A 24,657-nucleotide genomic window follows, 5' to 3' on the forward strand; every position below is an offset into this window, starting at 1 on the left:
ATTAGGATTATTATTTATGGATGTGGTACAACTGCTACTTATTCCTCGCAAGAGGAAGGTTAATTTAGAAACCAAAACATTGCCGCCTTTTCCTCCAGCCACTCATTCTCAGCGTGGCCGTATCAGGAACACCACAACAAAACTGGTCTTGCATACGCGCTGCCCAATTCATTAAATGTACATCAGACTAATCAGCGGAATGACGCTCCTTGGTGATCCCAAAGAACTGGCTTTGGGCAGAGGAAACATTAAAGTGAGTTTGGCAGAGGTGGAAGAGCCACAATGTCGTCACTAGGCCTAATGTAATGGCATAAATACACTTCAGAGTGGCTCATAGAAGCTCTGCTCAGGCAGTGCTGGTGCTGACTTGCCAAGAGCTCCCCAATTAATTCCACCCTATTAATTAACATCGGAACATAAGAAAAAGAAGGCTGTCATTTGGCCTCTCAAGCCTAATCTGCCATTCAATCAGCTCATCGTTGATCGGATTGTCTCCTTGTGTTTATTTTTCTGCCTGCCCCCATAACCCTAGACTCCAACGTCAATCAAAAATGTTTCCAACTTAGCCTGGAATAATGTCTATACCCCAAAATCCAGCAAATATATCCTTCAAGTATTGATCCAACTCTCTTTTGAAAGTTACTACTGAATGTGCTTCCACCTCCCTTTCAGCAGGTAACCTATTCCAGACAGCTCACTAAATAAAAGATTTCCCAACTCTCCTCTGATGCTTTTGCCAAGTTATCTTAAATCTCATCTCTGGCTATTGAGCAGTGCCACCAGTGAAAATAGTTTCTACTCGGCCCGGTGGCACAGTGGCTGGCACTTCAGCCTCACAGCGCCGATGACCCAAGTTCAATTCCGTCGTCGGGTGACTGGCTGTGTGGACATTCTCCCCGTGTCTGCGTGGGTTTCTTCCGGGTGCTCCGATTTTCTCCCACAGTCCAGTAGGTGGATTTGCCATGCAAAATTGCCCCTTAGTATCCAGGGATGTGCGGGTTACAAGGGATAGGGCAGGGTGGATGGGGGTGTGGACGTGGGTGGAGTACGCATTCGAAGGGTCGGTGCAGACTCGATGGAACGAATGGCCTCTTTCTGCACCAAAGGGATTCTATGATCTATCAAACCCTTTACTCTCTGTTCAGAAGAGTACAATCTCAGCTTCTGTAATTCATCCACATAACTGAACTCCCTCACCCCTCTTATATCGCCTTCGCACCCTGTCCAAGGCTTTGATTTCCTTCCTAGAGCTTGGTGCCCAGAACTAGACATAACACTTTAGCTGAGGCCTGGTCAATGATTTATACATGTTCAGATGTATTTTGTCTCTATTTTTGAAACCAGGATGTTTTTTTTCTCTAAACATATAAAATATATAAACACCCTCATCGTCCGGGGGGGGGGGGGGTCAGTTCAAAGCCTATTTAATATTGTGTGATCTGCTTCCTGTGACATTCCTCAAACTGCTCCCATCACAATACAAAATCAGTCCCGTCACAATACGAAATCAATCTCATTACAATATGAAATCAGTCCCGTCACAATACGAAATCAGTCCCACCACCCAATATGAAATCAGTCCCATCACAATACAAAATCAATCCCATCACAATATGAAATCAGTCCCGTCACAATACGAAATCAGTCCCATCACCCAATATGAAATCAGTCCCATCACAATACGAAATCAGTCCCTTACACCGGTGTTATGTAATTCTAAATACTTGAGCCACAAGCCAAGTTTAAAAGGACAAGCATTTACAATTGGACTACAGAGTGCTTTTCACACTTCCATTTAAACTTGGAACATCACCATTTTTAAAAACACACCCACTTAGCGCTGCAAGGGGGAATTAAACCAAATTTATTGTGCTATCCAATCCTCTTATATCTCATTTCCTCTGGCAAAGTTTTAAACCTAACAACTTTCGTTTATATGGCACCCAACATCCACCGATGATTCACAAGCGCATTAACAAAACTGACAGAGGGTGCACGGTGGCACAGTAGTTAGCACTGCTGCCTCACGGTGCCGAGGTCCCAGGTTCGATCCCAGCCCTGGGTCACTGTGCGTGTGGAGTTTGCACATTCTCCCTGTGTCTGCGTGGGTTTCACCCCCACAACCCAAAGATGTGCAGGGTAGGTGGATTGGCCACGCTAAATTGCCCCTTAATTGGAAAAAATGAATTGGGTACTCTAAATTATTATTTTTTTTAATTGACTGAGTCATGAGATATTAGGACAGGCGACCAAAAACTTGTTCAGAGTTCGGTTTCGAGGAGCGTCTTGAAAGAGAGGGAGATAAAGAGGTTTCGGGAAAGAATTCCACAACTTGGGGCCCAGGGAGCTGAATGCGATGGTGGATCAATTAACATCAGGGATGCTCAAGGCGGCAGAATTTGAGGTGCAAGGCCTTCAGGAAGTTAGTGACAGGGTGGGGATGAGGTCACAAAAGGGATCTGAAAAAGGGTGAGAATGTTAAAATTGGAGGTGTTGTGAACTGAGAGATGGATAGAAGATACCTCCAGCTACAAATCCTGGAACCAAGTGATTATTAGCAATACAAGGGATCACCCTGACTTCATATCACTACCACCCACTCAGAACCCCTTACTAAAAACTACTTAAAATACTTTCAAATGGGCAGCAGTGACTACCTGGGACGAAAAGAAAGATTGTGTTCACCATCTGTAACACATGGGTTCACCAGTGAGTCAAGGGTCATCTTAAGCATCTGAAGAATTACAACTTTGTAATGTGCTCACATGCCTCTATTATTCCAAGCATACTAACCTTAGGCAGATATCACATTCTATGATCTTTTAACCTCAATGACAGTATCTTCCTTACACCCAGAGCAGCAATTACCACGATGTCCTTTGATAGGATTACACTCAGTTTAGTATAAATAACTCAGTTTGCATAGAAGCTTAGCTGTTTAATATTAGCTCCTTCCTCCATTTAGTTTCTCGCTCAAAGGTTAGAAGGGTTCCCTGGATTGATTTCTGGGATGAGGGTATTATCCTCAGAGGAAAGGTATACATTGGTGTTTAGAAGGATTGGGTGATTTCATTGCAACACATAAGATTCTGAGGAAGCAGAGCAGAGTTCCCCTTGTGGGAGAGACTAGAACTAGGGGGACACAGTTTTAAAATATTGGGTCTCCCATTTAAGGTGGAGATGAGGAGAATTTTTCTCTCTTGCGAGTTGTGTATGCGATACATTTTCCCAAAGACCAGTGGAGGCAGAGCCACTGAATATTTTTAAGACAGAGTTAGATTGACTCCCTTGTCAATCGACAATCTGAGGGTGTTAGGGGTGTAGGAAGGAAAGTGGAGTTGAGGCCACCATCAGAACAGTTCTCTTGCTCCGAATCCATATGCTCGCTCTCAACCGGAGGTAAATGTCGGCCAGAACACCTTGAGAACGTCACCAGTCTGTTTTAACTTTTTAACTACTGTTCCCATGCTCTCGATTATCGGAGTACGTGGGTAATCCTGTCCCTGCAGCTTCCCAGCCAACCTGTCTACTTCACCAGCATTTGGGGGAGGCGAAAGAGCAATAATAACTAGTCATCCATTCCCCCCCTCAGTGGAAACAATGGGGGCGAGCTGGTTAGGAATGGGAAAGGCAGGCATCAGTCTGCACCCATGGTAACATCACTATTATTGTACAAACTTTGACTGAAAGCTCAATGAGCACACGATACCCAAGAAAATAGAGTAAGCAATCATCAATTCATCTACCAAATAAAATAATAGCTCTTTAAGATCATGAGACCATAAGAAATAGGAGTAGGCCATTCCACCCATCAAGCCTGTTCCCTCCATTCAATAAAACCATGGCATATTGACTGTGGCCTTGAACTCAGCTTTCCTGCCGTTCCCCTCCTATTTCAAATGGAGCACTAAAGTTTTTGTTCAACTAAACTATATTCCTGGATATTCCATTTGAGTGACTTCCCTGCAGAACTGAGTTCTGAACTGACAGAAAAACTTTGGAATTTACAGGTTGATTATGAACCCTTTCAAAAAGCCTGGGGTTCAGGATCAAATCAGAACACAGATGGCGGTTAATCTCCCATCCAGTCTGGGCGGTTTCAGCAAACCAGATAATTCCATTCCCCCATTTTTTTGCCATATCTCTGCTTTTAAAAGTAAGTATTCAATACGTCCGCCAGCCCCCTTTAGAAAATTAATCAGAGGCAGATACTTGAAAACTCTTCCAAATCTATCACAACCAATATCGAACACTCCCAGGGCAGGTACTCTTGTTAAATAGAGAGAAACGGTCCCTCTACACTGTCCCCATCAAACACTCCCAGGACAGGTGCTCTTGTTAAATACAGAGTAACGGTCCCTCTACACTGTCCCCATCAAACACTCCCAGGACAGGTGCAGCACGGGGTTAGATACAGAGTAAAGCTCCCTCTGCACTGTCCCCATCAAACACTTCCAGGACAGGTACAGCACGGGGTCAGATACAGAGTAAAGCTCCCTCTACACTGTCCCCATCAAACACTCCCAGGACAGGTACTCTTGTTAAATACAGAGTAACGGTCCCTCTACACTGTCCCCATCAAACACTCCCAGGACAGGTACTCTTGTTAAATACAGAGTAACGGTCCCTCTACACTGTCCCCATCAAACACTCCCAGGACAGGTACAGCATGGGGTTAGATACAGAGTAAAGCTCCCTCTACACTGTCCCCATCAAACACTCCCAGAACAGGCGCAGCACAGGGTTAGATACAGAGTAAAGCTCCCTCTACACTGTCCCATCAAACACTCCCAGGACAGGTACAGCACAGAGTTAGATACAGAGTAAAGCTCCCTCTACACTGTCCCATCAAACACTCCCAGAACAGGCGCAGCACAGGGTTAGATACAGAGTAAAGCTCCCTCTACACTGTCCCATCAACCACTCCTAGGTTAGAGAGAATTGTGACTTGAGCAAGCTAGACTGATTCCTGGGATGGCAGTACTGATGTACGAGGAGAGACTGAATCGGTTAGGTTTATATTCACGGGAGTTCAGAAGAATGAGGGGGAATCTCACATAAACCTATAAAATTCGAACAGGACTCGACAGGGTTGATGCAGGAAGGATGTTCTCGATGGTGGGTGTGTCCGGAACCAGGGGTAACTGTCTGAAGATACGGGGTAGACCATTTAGGACAGAGATGAGAAGAAATTTCTTCACCCAGAGAGTGGCAAGCCTGTGGAATTCGATACCACAGGAAGTAGATGAGTCCAAAAACATTGTATGGTTTCAAGAAGCAGTTAGATATTGCACTTAGGGTGAAGGGGATCAAAGGAAATGGGGGAAAGCGGGATGAGGTTGGATGGTTAAGTTGAATGATCAGCCATGATCATACTGAATGGCAGGGCGGGCTTGAAGGGCCGAATGGCCTCCTGTTGCTCCTATTTTTTTCTCTGTTTCTATCACATATAAATGGAACCCCTGCAACTAGCAGATGTTTCAAACGAGGGGAAAAAAAGTTGCGGCTGAGGTAAATTACTTATTCAGTTTATTTTTAAAAAACACTTGAAATTTGAGCAGTCACATGCCCAGATAGAATCCGTACATAATTAATCATCAAAGATTTGACGTATTGGAATTTCCCAGTTGATAGCATGTCTGGGCTCCTCAGATTCTCCTCTGCGCTCCCCACTTCCACATAGCAGCACGACACACCTTCGCAAACAAACTGCCAGTACAGCACTGAATATTTATGAGCTTTTAAAACTGGCGAGTGTCCAGGCAAGCTAGCGAAATACCTCAGAAGCAATAGGTTGGTGTACTCACTGGCTGTTGCATTGTCCTGATCCCATGCTTCCAATATTAATGTGTACGACCGCTGAAAAGGAAAGGAAGAAAGGGATTGTTCATTAGAAAATAGATACAGACCGAAATCATGGCAACTACCTCATTCAAAACAAGCAGCCCCAACATCTCACGGCATTGTCCGAAGTACTCCCGACGGCCTCTTCAATATTTAGCCCCCAAATCGGCATAACTTGTAAAACAAACAGTCGATCTGGTCATCACGCTGCTGTTGTGGGAGTTTATTACATTGTGGGAGTTTTCTGTGCACAAATTGGTTGCGGCAGTTACTACATTTCAACAGCAACTACACTTCAAAAAGCACTTAATATGCGGTTAACAGTTGGAGGTTGTGAAAGGCTCTATCTAAATGCAAGTCTGCCCTTTTCCTTGCACCCAATCCAGTCAGATTATGAGTCTACACAGACCCATGAAGAGGAAAACCCCCAGGAGAGTGTTTTGGAAACTATAGGTCCAAAGTTCCTGTTGTCCCCCATTATCCCCCAATCTCAAATTACTCATACATTGAGTCCCCAAAATGTTATTTTTGACAGAAAAATCAAAATTAATTGACGTGTAAATGAATCAAGTTTCTGCTTTCATCATTTCCCTCGGGAGCCGGTTCCATTAGATCTGCCACTCACTGACTGAAACATTGAGATCACATTTGATTCCTTCCCCCATCACACACACACAGACAGAGACACACACACACACACACACACACACACACACACACACACACAGACAGACAAACACCGACACAGACAGACACCGACAGACACACCGACGGACACCGACATACAGACGGACACCGACACACACAGAACGGAGGCTGTGTCCTCTGTCTCTGGAAAAGGTGAAACAACTGCTCATGGTCATTATAGAATTCTAAAAACAGCAGCAAGCAGATCACCTCTCAACCTTCTGTGTCTGTCCCGGTGAGATCACGCTCAGTTTACAGGATCACAATGTGGGATTCAGCGGCATTGTGGGTGTCACTGTCTAGTAATCCCGAGGTCTGAATGACATGAGTTCACCGGGCCAGCCAGAGCTTCAAATGCAGCTCGTTAAATAAATCGTGAAGAAAAGCCATCAGTTGTGGCGATCGTGAAGTTACCAGATCGTCATAAAATCAAGTGAATCCAGACCCACAGCAGTGTGATCGATTCTCAACCGCCTCGGAAATGGCCCAGTAAGCCACTCAGTTGTATTCAAGGTGGCAACTCACCATCACCTCATGGGAAATAAACTCTGGCCTGATCAATGATGCTCACATCCCGTGAATTAATTTCAAAATCTCCTCCTTATCCAATCTTTTCATCACCTCAATCATTTTGGTTGATTTCTTCTACATTTCCATTCCGGAATGCGCATGTGTAATCTCGGTTAGCATTCCAGTGCAGCAACACCGAAGGGAAGCTGCATTGTCAGAGGTGTCATCTTACTGAAGTCCTGCCTTGTCTGCCCATCTTGCATTCACAGTAAATAGCAAAGATTCCACAAAACATTGGAAAGAGTGTAGAGTTCAGCCACTGCGCTGAATAATCCTGCCTCCCCAATATATAACAGAGAAACTCATGTTAAAAGTTGTACCTGGCCTTGGCAAAGCTCCAAGTGCAATATTCCTTTAATATTTCCCCTTCATTATGAGTAAAGGAAACTACAAGTATTGAAAATCTGCAAGAGGGCACAGCATGAATTCCTGAACGTGGATTCAAATTCCACCTTGACGGCTGGTGGAATTTGAATTCAATTAATAAATCTGGATTGTAAAACCATCATTGTAAAAACTCATTTGATTCACGAATGTCCATCAGGGAAGGAAATCTGCCATCCTTGTCCAGTCTGGCCAGTGACTCCAAACCCACAGCAATATGGTTGACCAATGTGGTAGGGAGGCATGGCGGCACAGTGGTTAGCAGTGCTGCCTCACAGCACCAGGCCGAATGGCCTCCTTCTGCATTGTGGATTCTATGATTAACTGCTCAATGAAGGGCAACAAATAACTGCTGGCTTTGCCAACCATGCATAAAAGAAAAGAATGTAAAAACTTGTGTGGTTAACTACACCTTGAAAATCAGAACGGTGCAAGGTATCTAAACTTCTCACTGAATTAAAAGCTGCTGAGAATATTACAACTGTAATGCCAAGCATCATTTATACCAGTGCAAGTCCAAACACAACACTGGCTTGTAACTATGCCGCTCCTTCCTACAGGCCATCGTTTGACTTGAAATCATACTCCACATTAACCATTCCCATTCCACCCAATATCCTCTGTGCTTGAATAAGGGCTCCTCTGAGTCTTCTCATTTTAAGAGTGAACCGCCTTCTGGTTTCAGCCCTTTAATGTTAGGTGCGGTGGCGTGGCACAGCAGTTAGCACTGCTGCCTCACAGCACCAGGGACCTGGGCTTGATTCCGGTCTTGGGTGACTGTCTGTGTGGAGTTTGCAACTTTCCCTCCGTGTGTGCGTGGGTTTCCTCCGAGTATTCTGGTTTCCTCCCACAGTCTAAAGATGTGCGGGTTAGGTGGATTGGTCACGCTAAATTGCCCAAAGCTGTGTAGGTCGGGTTACGGGGATAGAAGGGGGCAGTGAACCTAGGTAGGGTACTCTATCGGAGGGTAGGTGCAGACTTGATGGGCTGAGTGGTCTCCCTTCTGCACTGTATGAATTCTATACAGTGATTCTATGATGGGCGATCCTTCGCGAGCCATGGGGCCAGGCCAGAGCTGCTGGAGCGCGAGCACATGAACCCTGGGCTGGAGGGTGACAGTCCGAAGCCAGGGCATTGTTAGAAATAGACTTGAATAGTGCTTTAAAACCCTTCATGTACATAGTTGTACCCAATAATTTTTTTTTCCAATTAAGGGGCAATTTAGATGTCAACCCACCTACCCTGCACATCTTTGGGTTGTGGGGGTGAATGACATGGGGAGAATGTGCAAAATCCACCCGGACAGTGACCCAGGGCCGGGATTCGAACCCGGGTCCTCAGCACCGCAGTGCCAGTGCAACCACCGTGCCATATGCCACCCTTTCATGTATATAATTGTGGTCATGGGGTGGCATTGGTAGCACAGTGGTTAGCACTGTTGCTTCACAGCTCTAGGGTCCCAGGTTAGATTCCCACTTGGGTCACTGTCTGTGCAGAGTCTGCACGTTCGCCCCGTGTCTGCGTGGGTTTCCTCCAGGTGCTCCGGTTTCCTCCCACAAGTCCCAAAAGACGTGCTTGTTAGGTGAATTGGACATTCTGAATTCTCCCTCAGTGTACCCGAACAGGTGCCGGAGTGTGGCACCTAGGGGATTTTCACAGTAACTTCATTGCAGTGTTAATGTAAGCCTACTTGTGACAATAATAAAGATTACTATTGCAAATCCTACAGAAGACTCCTGCTGAACATATCAATTCAGGCCCCTTTACACCAGTTTTTCAACAAAAAAAACATCAGCGATGGACGTGAGATAATCAGAAAGTTAAACAGGATTCACAGTCATCAATATTGCCCGTGCAGTTCGACCCAAGCCTGCCATTAGTAGTCACTTGTGACACCTCCCTATTATGTGGTTGGGGCAGTTCTAACCCACAGAATGACAGATGGAGTTGAGAAACCGATTGCGTTTGCTTCAAGGACCTCGTCAGACGTTGAGAATAAGTATTCTCAAATTGGCAAAGAAAGCCCAAAACCTTTTTTTTTTAAATTTAGAGTACCCAATTATTTATTTTCCAATTAAGGAGCAATTTACCGTGGCCAATCCACCTAGCCTGCACATCTTTGGGTTGTCGGGGGATGAAACCCATGCAGACATGGCTACCAGTCATTTATGAGAAGAAATTTCATTGGTACATCTATGGACTGATGGCACATCACCATTGTGTCAGACCACAAGCTATTGTTGATGCGTTTCTCGGAGGATAAGCTAGTACCGCCTATTGCCTCAGCCAGGGTAGAGATGGGCCTTGCTGTTGACGGCATACAGTTATATTTTCCAGCATCGGCCGGCAGCACAGATCTCACATTCAGATGCACCTAGCTGCCCCCCACTGCCACAGACTGTACTATCACTGCCTGTTCCTCAGGAGATATTACTGGCTTTGCAATTTTTGAACACCGTCGGTCTCAGTGGCCCACATTAGTTAGTGGGAAGATAGGGACCCATTACTCTCGAAGGCCAAGAAAATGGTGCTGACAGGGTGGCACTTCGACAAGGCAGAGCAAATGAAGTCCCATTTACAATACGGAGAAGATAACCTGCGGAGACGGGGGTGTCATTGTGGGGGGGCCCCCGTATCATCGCATCACCCCTGCGGTGACGGCACCTGCTCCAAGGATTACACGATGCCCACCCTGGCCAGGATAGGATGAAGGCGTTGGCCAGAAGCCGTGTCTGGTAGCCTGACATTGGCAGAGAAATTGAACAAATGGTTGGGCAGTGTGAGAATTGTCAGACCCAGCAAGCATTACCACCACCAGCGAAAATGCACCCTTGGGAGCGGCCGGGCCGTCCAAGGTCACGGCTTCACAGATTTCGCTGGGCCTTTGTTGGGCACAGATTCCTAATTAGCGTAGATGCCCATTCCAGGTGGCTGGACTTCCAGCTGCTGAGATCCGCCACAGCTACATCTAGTATTGACAAACTGAGCCAGATCTTCGCGATCCATGGTCTTCCCGAAGTGTTATCAGACAACTGAGCGTCATCCGCGGCTGACACATTTCAGACTTTTGTCAAATCTCATGGCATTCGTCATGTTAGGTCAGCCCAACTGCCATCCTATTTCAAATGGGTTGGCGGAGTGAACCTTGCAGACATTTGAGGCTTCCATGAAGCAGGCTCATAGGCCTTGCAATTGGAAAGTTTTTTGTGGTCTTACACCACCACATCTCATGCCACTACCGGGGTCACACCTGCAGAATTGGCAATGGGTTGGCGCCTGCAAATCCGTTTAGACTTGGGCATTCCCAAACTTGTTGGGGAGGACAAAGGCGAGGCAAACCTCTTGGTATCCTGACTCACAGAAAAGGGGCAGATCGTTTAATATGTTGATGACCTCGTTTTGGCAGAGGAACTTTGGTGGTGGACCTGCCTGGGTGCCAGGAAGAGTTGTGGAGAAGACCGGGCCAGTCTCATACGCAGTGGAGGGCCACGGCCATTGAGTAAAGAAGCATGTCAACCACTTGAGCAAGAGTAGAGACAACTCCAGGAGACCAGCAAATGTATCCCGCATCAAGCTCATTATGTACCAGTTTTCTACACCCTCGGGGGAGGCCAAGGCAGCTCTGTCTTCGGTAGCGGAGAGAGAAGTGACCGGCAGAGGCCTAGCTCTAGAGGTGGTCAGCACGTCCACTACATCAAGGGAACCTGTGTTATTGGCTGTTGAAAGACCCCTGACAGAGTTGCAGCGTTCCACAAGGACCCAGAAGTCTCCGGACAGAGTTACCTTATGAACAGTCTTTCCCTGGCATCCCTTCTGTAATGTTGCTGTTCGTCTGTCCAGGTGTTAACCTTTTTTCTTTTTGTTTTACAGAGGTGGTCTCAGGGGTTTTTCCTTTGATGGACAATCCTTCATGGGCCATGTGGCCAGGTCGGAGCCATTGGGGCACAAGTATGCGAACTCTAGGCTGGAGACAGACAGTTGGGAGCCAGGGCGCTGTTAGTAGTCGACCTATATAGTTGGCCTGTTAAAACCTTAGCGTACATAGTTGTTCTTGTTCAATAAATCCTTTAGTTCTAGCTTTGACAAAGAGTCATCCAGATTCAAAATGTTAGCTCCTTTTTCTCTCCACAGATGCGGTCAGATTTGCTGAGATTGTCCAGCGTTTTCTGATTCTGCTTTAGTTCATTACTTGCCACATTGTCGCCCCAAATTATACCAGAAAGTGACTACGAAATTGTATCATTTTCAAGACTTGTTCTTCACAACAAACCGTGTTAACTTTGCTTGATTAGGGCAGCACGGTGACGCAGTGGTTAGCATTGTTGCCTCACGGCGCTGAGTTCCCAGGTTCGATCCCGGCTCTGGGTCACTGTCCCTGTCCGTGTGGAGTTTGCACATTCTCCCCGTTTGCGTGGGTTTCGCCCCCACAACCCAAAGATGTGCTGGGTAGGTGGATTGGCCACGCTAAATTGTCCCTTAATTGGAAAAAATTAATTGGGTGCTCAAAATTTATATTTAAAAAAATAACCTTGCTTGATTGTATTAAAGAGAAACAGTGTTTGACAAATTGAGAGTTATTTGAAGATATAACAAGCAGGATAGATAAAGGACAACCAGTAGATACAGTGCATTTGGATTTCCAAAGGCCATTCCATTAGGTGCCACATAAAAGATTACTGTACAAAACAAAAGTTCATTTTGTTGAGGTAATATATTGGCATGGACAGAGGATTGGCTAACAAGAAAGAGTCAGGGTAAATGGGTCATTTTCAAGATGGTAAACAGGGATCAGTACTGGGGCCTCAACTACTTAGAATCTATATTAATGACTTGGATGAGAGGAGAAAGTAATGTAGCCAAATTTTCAGAGATAGATGGGTAAGCAAGTTGTGAGGACTTGGAAAACTTCCTAAAGGTGCTTGAAAATTAAGAGGACGAAAGGGAGGAAATTAAAACAATCACCATCATCAGGGAAACAGTGCTGGGGTAACTATTAGACGTAAAGGCCGACAATTCCCCAGGGCATGCTAGCCTGCATCCTAGGGTCTTAAAAGAAGTGGCTGCAGCGATAGTAGAGGCGTTGGTTATAATTTTCCAAAATTCTTTTGAAATGAAATGAAAATTGCTTATTGTCACAAGTAGGCTTCGAATGAAGTTACTGTGAAAAGCCCCTAGTCGCCACATTCCGGCGCCTGTTCGGGGAGGCTGGTACGGGAATTGAACCATGCTGCTGGCCTGCCTAGGTCTGCTTTCAAAGCCAGCGATTTAGCCCTGTGCTAAACCAGCCCCTGATTCTGAAGGGTCCCAGCAAATGTAGTATTTCAATTCAAGAAAGGAGGGAGACAGAAAGCAGGAACAAAGAACAAAGATAAATTACAGCACAGGAACAGGCCCCTCGGCCCTCCAAGCCTGCGCCGATCCAGATCCTCTATCTAAAACTGTCGCCTATTTTCTAAGGATCTGAATCCCTCTGCTCCCTGCCCATTCATGTATCTGCTAGATACCTCTTAAATGACGCTATCGTGCCCACCTCTACCGGCAATGCGTTCCAGGCACCCACCACTCTCTGCGCAAAGAACTTTCCACGCATATCTCCCTTAAACTTTTGCCCTCTCACCTTGAAATCCTGACCCCTAGTAATTGAGTCCCCCACTCTGGGAAAAAGCTTCTTGCTATCCACCCTGTCTATACCTCTCATGATTTTGTAGACCTCAATGAGGTCCCCCGTCAACCTCCGTCTTTCTAATGAAAATAATCCTAATCTACTCAACCTCTCTTCATAGCTAGCGCCCTCCATACCAGGCAACATCCTGGTGAACCTCCTCTGCACCTTCTCCAAAGCATCCACATCCTTTTGGTAATGTGGCGACCAGAACTGTACGCAGTATTCCAAATGTGGCCGAACCAAAGTCTTATACAACTGTAACATGACCTGCCAACTCTTGTACTCAATACCCTGTCCGATGAAGGCCAGCATGCTGTATGCCTTCTTGACCACTCTATCGACCTGCGTTGCCACCTTCAGGGTACAATGGACCTGAACACCCAGATCTCTCTGTACATCAATTTTCCCCAGGGCTTTTTCATTTACCGTATAGTCCGCTCTTGAATTGGATCTTCCAAAATGCACCACCTCGCATTTGCCCGGATTGAACTCCATCTGCCATTTCTCTGCCCAACTCTCCAATCTATCTATATTCTGCTGTATTCTCTGACAGTCCCCTTCACTATCTACTACTCCACTCTTAGTGTCATCTGCAAACTTGCTAATCAGACCACCTTCATTTATGTACATCACAAACAACAGTGGTCCCAGCATGGATCCCTGTGGAACACCACTGGTCAGTTCTCCATTTTGAGAAACTGTAGGCCAGTTAGCCTAACAGCTGTCATACAGAAATTTCTAGAATCCATTATTAAGGAGGTTATAGCAAGAAACTTAATGGGATCAGTTAGAGTAAACATGGTTTTGTGAAAGGGAAATAATGTTTAACGCTAGACCTTTTTCAGGAAGTTACAAGCAAAACGGATAACGGGGAACCTGTAGACATGGTGGACTTTGATAATGCGCCACATCAAAGGTTACTACATAAAATAAGAGGACAAATAAAGGATTGGCTAGCTAACAGGAAGAAGAGAGTCAGGATAAATTGGTCATTTTCAGAGTGGCAAGCTGTAACCTGTGGAGTGCTACAGGGATCACTGCTGGGACCTCAACTATTTAAAATTATCATCACAGCTGATGTCACTACTGGATGAGTCAGATCCTAGGGTGGAACGTGGCTTGATAGATCCTAACTGGGGAAAGTTAGAACTAACTGGGGAAAGTTAGGGGCAGCACGGTAGCATGGTGGTTAGCTGGGTTATGGGGATAGGGTGGAGGTGTGGGCTTGGGTAGGGTGCTCTTTCAAAGAGCCGGTGCAGACTCGATGGGCCGAATGGCCTCCTTCTGCACTGTAAATTCTATGATAAACTAGGGAGCATAGCTTCAGAGCAAGTCACCCATTTAACACAGAGATGAGGACGAATTTTTTCTTTGGAATTCTCTACTCCAGAGAGCTGTAGAGGTCAAGACTGAGAGAATGTTTCTTGAGCAACAGGGGAAAGCAAGGATGGGGAACAGGCAGGTAAGTGGAGTTACGGTCAAGATCAGATCAGCCCTGATCTTACTGAATGGTCAATGCAGGTTTAGCATAGCTTCCCTACTTTTTAATTATATCCCTCTAGAAATAAAGTGCTTAGTGTTTAAGCCAGTGCTTGGCTTGCTTTGTGGCCTTTACTAACCTCTGCTGCAATATTTAGTGATTGGTGTATTTGTACTTGGAGATCCCTTTATTCCTCTGCCTTGCCTAGGCTTGCACCTTCTAAGTAATAAACAAGCTGGCTATTCTTCCCATCGAAACGTACAACCTCACGTTTTGGTGTTGAACAGCCATTTGCCAATTATTTACCTATTCTTCAAGTTTAATCCTGCTCTCCTATAATTTGTTGCAGTCCTACTCAGTATTAATGACCTCCCTTACCACCTCCTCACCAAACCCCCACCCATTTATCAGCTACAAATTTAGAAATGGTGTTTTCTATTCCAAAGTCCGAATCGTGAATGTAGATTGTGAACCGGAGTGGACCCAGCGTTGATCCATGTGGAACAAAACTTCTCACCCTCTGCCCCTCTTGAGTAACTACCCCGTGCTGCCATTCTCTGTTTTGTCTTGAAGCCAGCTAGCAATCCATTTCGACCCAGTGACAGTGAAAGAACTTCCAAGTCAGGATGGAATTTGACTTGGGAGGGGATCTTCCAGGTGGTGTTCCCATGCTTCTGCTGACCTTCTAGGTGGTAGAGGTTGCAAGTTTCGAAGGAATTGTCAAATGGTCGACACTCCTGCCACTGTGCACTGGTGGCAGATGGGAGTGCCAGTCTCCCTGCCCCAAGCATGTTTGATCAGAGTGCGGAGAGAGTTTTACTCTGTATTTAGCCTCTTTCCTACTTGCCTTGGGAGTGTTTCATGTTGTCGCTGAATACCATCTCCCACACTGCCACCCTTCACTTTGAGCAGGACAAATATTCAAAGATTTTAATCAATGCTGACCGATTACAGATGTACATGACGCCCATTGACACAATTCACAACAGTAACAACCACAATCTCCACACTAGAAAGATGGAGGAACCCAAGCCAGACTCGCCGACGGAAATCAAGTATGCTTCAGGTCATCAAGTTACTGAAGAAACTGCTAAACTGCATATTATCAATTTCTTTTTATTTTATTTAGAGTATCCAATTATTTTTTTTCCAATTAAGGGGCAATTTAGCGTGGCCAATCCACTTAATCTGCACATCTTTTGGGTTGTGGGGGTGAAACAGAGAATGTGCAAACTCCACACGGACAGTGACCCAGGGCCGGGAATCGAACCCAGGTCCTCAGCGCCGCAGTCCCAGTGCTAACCACTGTGCCACCGTGCTGCCCCATATTATCAATTTCATGTCAAAAACTCTGAAACAATTTCCAGACTCTGCAAAAATAAGCTGCCGAACATTAATGGATGATCAGAGCACAAGTGAAGAGAGAAAAAGAGGTGGCATTTGAAAGTTGGCCACAGAGCTCAGCAAAGTCCAGCGTTAGATCCCCTGCCTGTACAGAGATGCCCAGCAAGGTGGGGTTGGTGAGGCTCTGTTCCTGTTGTGGCTCACGATTGCTAGGAAATTACTCTTGTTGGAAAATGTCGGAAAAGCGGTCTTCCGCAGTCTATTAAACCTGCATAAGCTTACTTACTGGAACATAACTTATCACATGTCTTACCTTCAGGAAATAGAGTAGAAAATTGAAAGTTATTCCCCCCCCCACAAAAACAACAAACACTGGACACATTTTTCCATATTCCACTGCCTCCTCACAAACTACTTAAGACTAGTAATGTTTGGCCAGGTTATACATTTATTTAACAGCTTTAGGCAGTAAAAGGCAGGACCCCTCTGTTTATGAAACTCCATTAATTACCGTAAGATCCAGTTTGATGCCATTAGACTGCAGCCTGCCAGGCACATGAGCTAATACCACATTCTCAATTTGGAGGCTCTGGGGATGACACAAACCACGAGTTCAAAGAGGCCATCAGATCATTTGCTCACCGATTTAAGGAATTGGAGCTGACATAATGGAGCAGCCACGAGGAGCAAAGATGGGAAGCAACAACATGCCTGGTTGAGACAACAGGGACAAGATGAAGAGCCTTATAAAGGGACACTGAGTGATTAAAGGGGGTGCATTTAAGCTGTTTACAGCAGAACAAATCTGTTGCATTTCACACCCACTTCTTTGCCCAAGGTATAAAAACAGGTCACTCAGACCCTGAATAGTCCTGGAATCTCCACGGGCTTATTGTTGTAAATGAGGGCGTCGACGATGAATGGAACAGTTTGGCCTCCAAAGATTGTCAACAATATTTGACAATGCGCCACGGTCAAGGTCTCCAGGTTCCGTTACTCTACATCAAGCAGCTTTTATCACATGAAATAATCGAGTTGATGAACCCTGCTGGTCGTATGGAATGACACCGTCTGGGTACTTCATTGTAACCTGGTCTTCAAACTCTGCTCTTCAAATGAAAAGTGAACTCCCCTCACGGTGACCACCAAAATGAATATAAAATCTCTAAAGAATCCTCTAAAGAATCCTGTAAGAATCTGTTCTCAGCTAACACCAGCGCAAGGCTTTGAACAACAACATCACATCTGTGCAGCCTCATTTCCAGCTCTCTTCCATGGTTAACCCTTTCAAATTCTACAATTTAATCTCCCACCCTCATTCCAAGTGGGCCTCACTACGAACAAATAACAACCCTGAACTCCAGTGAGCCGCCATTGTAAGAATGCTGCTTTTGTATAGTAGCATATTTAATACGCATATTTCAAGGAGCCTCGATAGTAACTTTCGAAAGGGAACTGGATAAATAGGTTAAAGGGGAAAAAATACAGGGCTATGGGGAAAGAGTAATTGGACAGTCAACAAAGAGGGTATGGTGGGCCAACTGTCCTCGGTCTGTGCTCACTATTCCCCGACTGATTAGAAACAAACTCTTCACCATCATTGACACATACAGAGAAAGGAGACTCATTCAGAATGAGGGGGCAAAATCTCAAAATTAGAGCAGGGCCTTTCAGCCGCGATGTCAAGAAGCATTTCTACTGAAAGTCAACGGACTGTTCTCAGGGTTTGGGTGGGCTAGAAAGGCCCTGCGAGAGCGGCAGGCCCCCCTGACGTTGCCAAATTCGATAGATTATTGGGCGGCAAATATTGTGACGGTGAGGAAATGGGCTGTGGAGGAGAGGTCAGTCTGGAGCGGGTGGAGGCGGCATCACGTAGGGTTCCGAGTTTGAGAGCTTTGTTGTCGGTGCCTTTGCCGTTCTCGCCGGCCAGGTACTCCGCGAACCCAGTGGTGGTGTCGGCTTTAAGGGTGTGGGGGCAGTTTAGGCAGCACTTGGGGTTGGAGTGAATGTCGTTGTGGGCGGCGATTTACGACATTGGGTGCGAGGTTCCAGGGGTACGGCAGGTGGGGTATGAGTATAACATTGACTTGTTTATAGGGGGAATATTTGCAGGCTGGAGGAGTTGGAGGAATTGTGCGAGTTGCCCAAGGGGAATTTTAGGTACCTGCAGGTTCGGGATTTCACTAGGAGAGAGGTACCATCCTTCCCGGGGCTGCAGCCTCCGGCGTTGCAAGACAGGCTCTCATTGGGAGGACGAAATTAGAGATGCGTTGCTCTTCTGATATTCTGTACATTTTTGTTAAAAAGCCTTGAATAAATTTATTCAAAAAGAAGCACTTCAACTCGTTTACAGCTATCGGGGCTGGAGTCTGGAGCAGAAATAAAATCAATTCACTAACAGTCACCAACTTCCAAAGTCCCATTAAAATAAGTTCCTTCCGATTATTGTTCTGATCACAAAGTCAAAAAATGTTTATTATGTAAATGAAAATGACTTGACGCTACTTGATATTGGCCATTGATTCTCAGAAACAAACAAACTGGGCAGTAACAATCGCAAAATTAGCTTCAATTCCTGTCTTTTGACTGGAAAAGAGGGTAGGAAGAGGAAAGGGGGGACAAACACAAGGTCACAAGCCAAGGATCGTGATCAGCATCCGCTTAGTCTGCTCCAGACTCCAGCTCAAAGACCAGAAATTCCCTACCTTAACTGACATATCATCACCACAGGATTGTAGCGGTTCAAGGTGAAGCTCCACCCCCTACTTTAAACTAGAGGTGGGCAGTAAATATACCATCGCCAGTGTTACCCACATTCAGAGAACAAAGCAGGGAGTTTTTAAAAAACTCATCAGCCTTGGACTAAAGCGTCTGTTGCCTCTTGGAGAGCATCACCTATACAGACACAATCAGCATAAGGTTATTAACCAGACCGTCCAAGGTCTCTGGCAATTAAGAAGCAGTATTCCAGAAAGTGTTAGTGTCTAAAACACACTGGCATTCCTAGAACATCCACCACAACTTCAGAATGCCCCAAAACACTTCAAAACCAACGATATAGAATATCAAAACTGTTCCATATTTGAGCAAGAGCATAATATGGAAAGCAATCCATTCAGAAGTGGGCCGAGGACACTTGCTTCAACCCCATGAAGCACATTAGTAAACACGCAGAATTTAAATGCTTCAAATTCAAACACTGCTGCTAATGGTATTTTCCATTACTTCTCTGGCTCAGTGTTAGAGAATGGGACTCTGTTCTTGGTGGGCAGATTGGCCTCCCCCGGCACAGTAATGACTTTACGGATGTGGATCTGGTTACCATACGAAATAGATGGGGCAAATTGAGGGGAAGGATTTAAATAATAACAATAATCTTTATTATTTTGTCATGTGAGAGTACCTTTAAGAAATGGGTGTTTATAAATGGGTGCGTATATAAATATCTGTACCTTTAAGAAATAGATGTTTATTACTGCAGTGATGTCAGGCAGTGGGTGGAGCTGGGCTGTGTCAGCTTTTTACTTTCGTTTTAGGCTGTTTGCTGCAGGGTATGTTTTAGTTTTGTTTTCAGAGCTGGATAGCTGCAGTCACAGCCAGAAGGGGTATTAGAGTCTCTCTCTGTAATCTAAAAACTGTAAATTGATCCTTTGGTGGTTTAAAACTAGTAATTGTTCTCAGTAGTGACTTTAACCTGATGTGCTTCTGTTAAAGGTTTTGTTTTTAAGTCTTATGGATGTTGAAAGGGAAGCTTAAAGGATTACTCAGTGTTGTAGTCTTTGGGTGTTGTATATGAATTAATGGTTGCTAAAATGTTCACTGTATGTTTTAAAAAGGTTAACTTGAGTTCATAGAATAAACATTGTTTTGCTTTAAAAAATACTTTTCCATTTCTGCTGTACCACACCTGTAGAGTGGGCCGTGTGCTCCCCATACCACAATTTGTTAAAAGCTGTGGGTCAGGTGAACTCCATGATACACTTTGGGGTTCTCTAAACCCTGGCCCAGAACAATTTTCACAAGTAGGCTTACATTAACCTGCAATGAAGTTACTGTGAAAATCCGCTAGTCACCACACTCTGGCACCTGTTCGGGTACACTGAGGGAGAATTCAGAATGTCCAATACGAGCACGTCTTTCGGGACCTGTGGGAGGAAACCGGAGCACCCGGAGTAAACCCTCGCAGACACGGGAAGAGCGTGCCGACTCTGCACAGACAGTGACCAAGCGGGAATCGAACCCGGGCCCCTGGCGCTTTGAAGCAACAGTGCAAACTACTGCTAAAAGGAGGCTGGATCAGTCCACACGGGAGAAAGGACTAGAATATTTTGCTAAAATCGGGTGAGGTGTAGTGGGGTGGGAAGAGGCTCATGCTTGAGGCCAAATGACCTGCTTCTGTGCTGGAAATACTTTGTAATTCTATGCCGTGCGTATTCCAAATCTATGAAAGATTCACAACTGCATTACTCTGGCAAAAACACAAATTGTAAATTTGTAAGCGGAGACAACCAGCCTGGTAGGCCACTATGTCCTCTCAGTAGTAAATGCAAAAGGCAGCTCTACGAGGCATTCTACTTTTGTACCTTTCAACAGTTTATTCTGAACTCAAGAGGTTCAAAATTAGATTAGCACAGAGCTGAAATTGGCAGTCTGATCCCTCCTAGATGGAAACCCGACAGCTGCACGATGCAAGAAAGCAATGATGGGAAACAAAGGGGTGGAGTTGTTATTTAAAATGTAAAAGCGCTTCCAAATAACACTGCACGCTGCGTGTCGAAATCTTTCCTCTTTTGGTTCACTTTCCTGAAATTTGTGGGATTTGTATTCCAGCAGTCAATCTCCAAACTTTTTTGGATTCAGATTGAAATTTATAAAACAGCCTCCTGTACATTAGCTTTTGAGACCCGGTATTACACAGCTGACAGCCTTAGTTCAGTGGCTAGCAACGCCTACCCGCCTGAAAAGAGCAGGGTTTCAAAGCTCACTGCAAACATTTGACCAACAAATCTAGGATGACACTCTCAGTGGCCTATGTGCCGCAACATTGGCGGTGCTAGATTTCAGATAATGTGTTAAACTGCGGTTCCGTCAGCTCTCAGGTGGATGCTGAAGTGCAGTACAGTTTTGTGGAACAGCGGATGGCCTATATGTATTCCTCAATCAAAAAGGCAATTTATTTTGCCATCCCTCTTTTGGGATCCCTCTGTGCAAACTGGCAGCCGGTTTGGTACAGTGAATACACATCATTGGCTTCAAAGCACTTTGGGACATCCTGAGGTCTTAAAACTAAAATACAAGTTCTGTCTCTGTATACGCTACTAGGAGATGGTCAACGCAGCGGAGACAAATATGGGCTGAAGAGGCTAGGGGCGGAGTTTGTGCACAGAGAAGGAATCGCGAGATATGCTGAGCACGCCAAGTGTGGTCGAGCTATTAAAAAGAGGACCAGTTATAAAATGGGGCAGACCAATTCCTCAAAACAAAATTGTTCTAATTTTATTGCCAATATGCTCTCTTCAAAGTAAACCACAGCAGAATGGAGTAAAAAGGGATTGGTGATCTCAAATGTTGGAAAATTGTCTCGCCAGCACGAGCATAATCCACTTTACAAATTTACTGCCGGGCCTTGCAGATACTGTGGAAATAAAGAGCTTTTCACTCACTCAGTAGAGCAATTTCTCCCATCTTACACCCTCCATTCCTTTGCCCTGGTGGATGATGGACCGCTGACACTGACTGCATTCGCCATGTGGCTAATCATAGAGGATGGCAAACCACTCAACTTCAGGAAGACAGGCTGGAGAGGAGGTGGGGAAGGGTTTCAGCAAGATGGCTCGAATGCAAGGGGGGCTGGTTTAGCACACTGGGCTATATAGCTGGCTTTTAAAGCAGACCAAGGCAGGCCAGCAGCACGGTTCAATTCCCGTACCAGCCTCCCCGAACAGGCGCCGGAATGTGGCGACTAGGGGTTTTTCACAGTAACTTCATTTGAAGCCTACTTGTGACAATAAGCGATTTTCATTTTTCATTTCATTTTCATGTTCACCTTGTGTGCTATGATTTTGATTCTACGGTCAGTGGCTAGGCCAATCCTATGCTCCCCAAGCTGCACTGTCCAAGGGTCTCTGGACAGTAACTGTGAGTAGGATCCTGTTGATTCTTCGAGACAGGATCTACTCCCATTTGGAAACAATTCTTTGAGACAGGATCTACTCCCATTTGGAAGCAAATGGGCGTATTAGGAGAGGCAGCATGGTTTTGTGAAGGGGAGGTCGTGTCTCACTAACTTGATAGAGTTTTTCGAAGAGGTTATAAAGATGATTGATGCAGGTAGGGCAGTGGATGTTGTCTATATGGACTTCAGTAAGGCCTTTGGCAAGGTCCCTCATGGTAGACTAGCACAAAAGGTGAAGTCACACGGGATCAGGGGTGAGCTGGCAAGGTGGATACAGAACTGGCTAGGCCATAGAAGGCAGAGGGTAGCAATGGAAGGATGCTTTTCTAATTGGAGGGCTGTGACCAGTGGTGTTCCACAGGGATCAGTGCTGGGACCTTTGCTGTTTGTAGTATATATAAATGATTTGGAGGAAAATGTAACTGGTCTGATTAGTAAGTTTGCAGACGACACAAAGGTTGGTGGAATTGCAGATAGCGATGAGGACCGTCAGAGGATACAGCAGGATTTAGATTGTTTGGAGACTTGGGCGGAGAGATGGCAGATGGAGTTTAATCCGGACAAATGTGAGGTAATGCATTTTGGAAGGTCTAATGCAGGTAGGGAATATACAGTGAATGGTAGAACCCTCAAGAGTATTGAAAGTCAGAGAGATCTAGGTGTACAGGTCCACAGGTCACTGCAAGGGGCAACACAGGTGGAGAAGGTAGTCAAGAAGACATACGGCATGCTTGCCTTCATTGGCCGGGGCATTGAGTATAAGAATTGGCAAGTCATGTTGCAGCTGTATAGAACCTTGGTTAGGCCACACTTGGAGTATAGTGTTCAATTCTGGTCGCCACACTACCAGAAGGATGTGGAGGCTTTAGAGAGGGTGCAGAAGAGATTTACCAGAATGTTGCCTGGTATGGAGGGCATTAGCTATGAGGAGAGGTTGAATAAACTTGGTTTGTTCTCACTGGAACGACGGAGGTTGAGGGGCGACCTGATAGAGGTCTACAAAATTATGAGGGGCATAGACAGAGTGGATAGTTAGAGGCTTTTCCCCAGGGTAGAGGGGTCAATTACTAGAGGGCATAGGTCTAAGGTGCGAGGGGCAAGGTTTAGAGTAGATGTACGAGGCAAGTTTTTTATACAGAGGGTAGTGGGTACCTGGAACTCGCTGCCGGATGAGGTGGTGGAAGCAGGGACGATAGGGACATTTAAGGGGCATCTTGACAAATACATGAATAGGATGGGAATAGAGGGATACGGACCCAGGAAGTGTAGAAGATTGTAGTTTAGTCGGGCAGCATGGTCGGCACGGGCTTGGAGGGCCGAAGGGCCTGTTCCTGCGCTGTACTTTTCTTTGTTCTTTGTTCTTTGATTGGTCCCAATGCTCTCTGAGCTAGGAATAGTAAACCTGTTGCATTACTGGCTTCATCTTTGGCTCAATGGGTAGCACTCTTACCGCAGGTTGTGGGGGTCAAGACCCACTCTCAGAGACGAGAGCACGATCTAGGCTGACAGAGGGAGTGCTGCACCAGAGGCACCGTCTTTCAAATAAGACATCAATTTTAGACCCCACGTGGTATACCACAGTCTAAATGCTCTATTTCAAAGGGGAGAAGGAGGGTTTCCCTCTGTTGTACTGACAATGTTCGCCCCTCAACCAGCACCATAAAAACCACATCAGCTGGGTCATTATCGCATTGCTGTTCGTGAAAGCTTGCTGTGCCCAAACTGGTTGCCACGTGTTCCACATTACAACAGTGGCTATACTTCAAAAGTACTTCATGTGTAAATCGCTTTGAGACATCAGGAGGTAATCATCATAGAATTTACTGTGCAGAAGGAGGCCATTCGGCCCATCAAGTCTGCACCAGCTCTTGGAAAGAGCACCCTACCCAAGGTCAACACCTCCACCCTATCCCCATAACCCAGTAACCCCACCCAACACTAAGGGCAATTTTGGACACTAAGGGCAATTTAGCATGACCAATCCACCTAACCTGCATGTCTTTGGACTGTGGGAGGAAACCGGAGCTCCCGGAGGAAACCCACGCACACACAGGGAGGATGTGCAGACTCCGCAAAGACAGTGACTCAAGCCGGAATCGAACCTGGGACCCTGGAGCTGTGAAGCAATTGCGCTATCCACAATGCTACCGTGCTGCCCCAATGACGTAGAAACGCAAGTCTTTCTTTCTAACAGAAGATCAGTGACTCCTTTAAAATGGCCGATAACTGGTGTTTCTTTTTCACTCTCCCAGTGTTGAATTTCAAAGAGAAAGGGATGAGAAGGATGTCAGCTTTCCCTTAAATGCAACTACACGATTCGCTTTAAGCATTCCCTGTGAAAGCAAATTTGGGTGAGGGAATTTCTTCCTAATTCTCAATTCGATTTCTTGGTGACCACAAGAGGAAACATAAGTGTGATTTTCCCGAATCCCCGCGATGGCCCGACTCCGGCATAAAAAGCGGCGCAAACCATTCCGGCGTCGGATCAACCGGAAGTTGCAAATCCTC

General features: G+C 45.6%; 1 protein-coding gene across 2 annotated transcripts in view; it reads right to left on the reverse strand.

Annotated features, from left to right (window-relative positions):
* jag2b (jagged canonical Notch ligand 2b) overlaps positions 1-24,657 on the reverse strand; it is a 290,190-nt gene that overhangs the window by 211,555 nt on the left and 53,978 nt on the right. For both annotated transcript variants that reach the window (XM_072494245.1, XM_072494244.1), the window contains exon 3: positions 5,808-5,859. In XM_072494245.1, coding sequence (XP_072350346.1) covers positions 5,808-5,859 — 52 coding nt within the window. The remainder of the gene's footprint in view (positions 1-5,807; positions 5,860-24,657) is intronic.

The sequence above is a fragment of the Scyliorhinus torazame genome, chromosome 2, assembly GCF_047496885.1.
Source record: "Scyliorhinus torazame isolate Kashiwa2021f chromosome 2, sScyTor2.1, whole genome shotgun sequence".
Classification (NCBI taxonomy): Eukaryota; Metazoa; Chordata; class Chondrichthyes; order Carcharhiniformes; family Scyliorhinidae; genus Scyliorhinus; species Scyliorhinus torazame.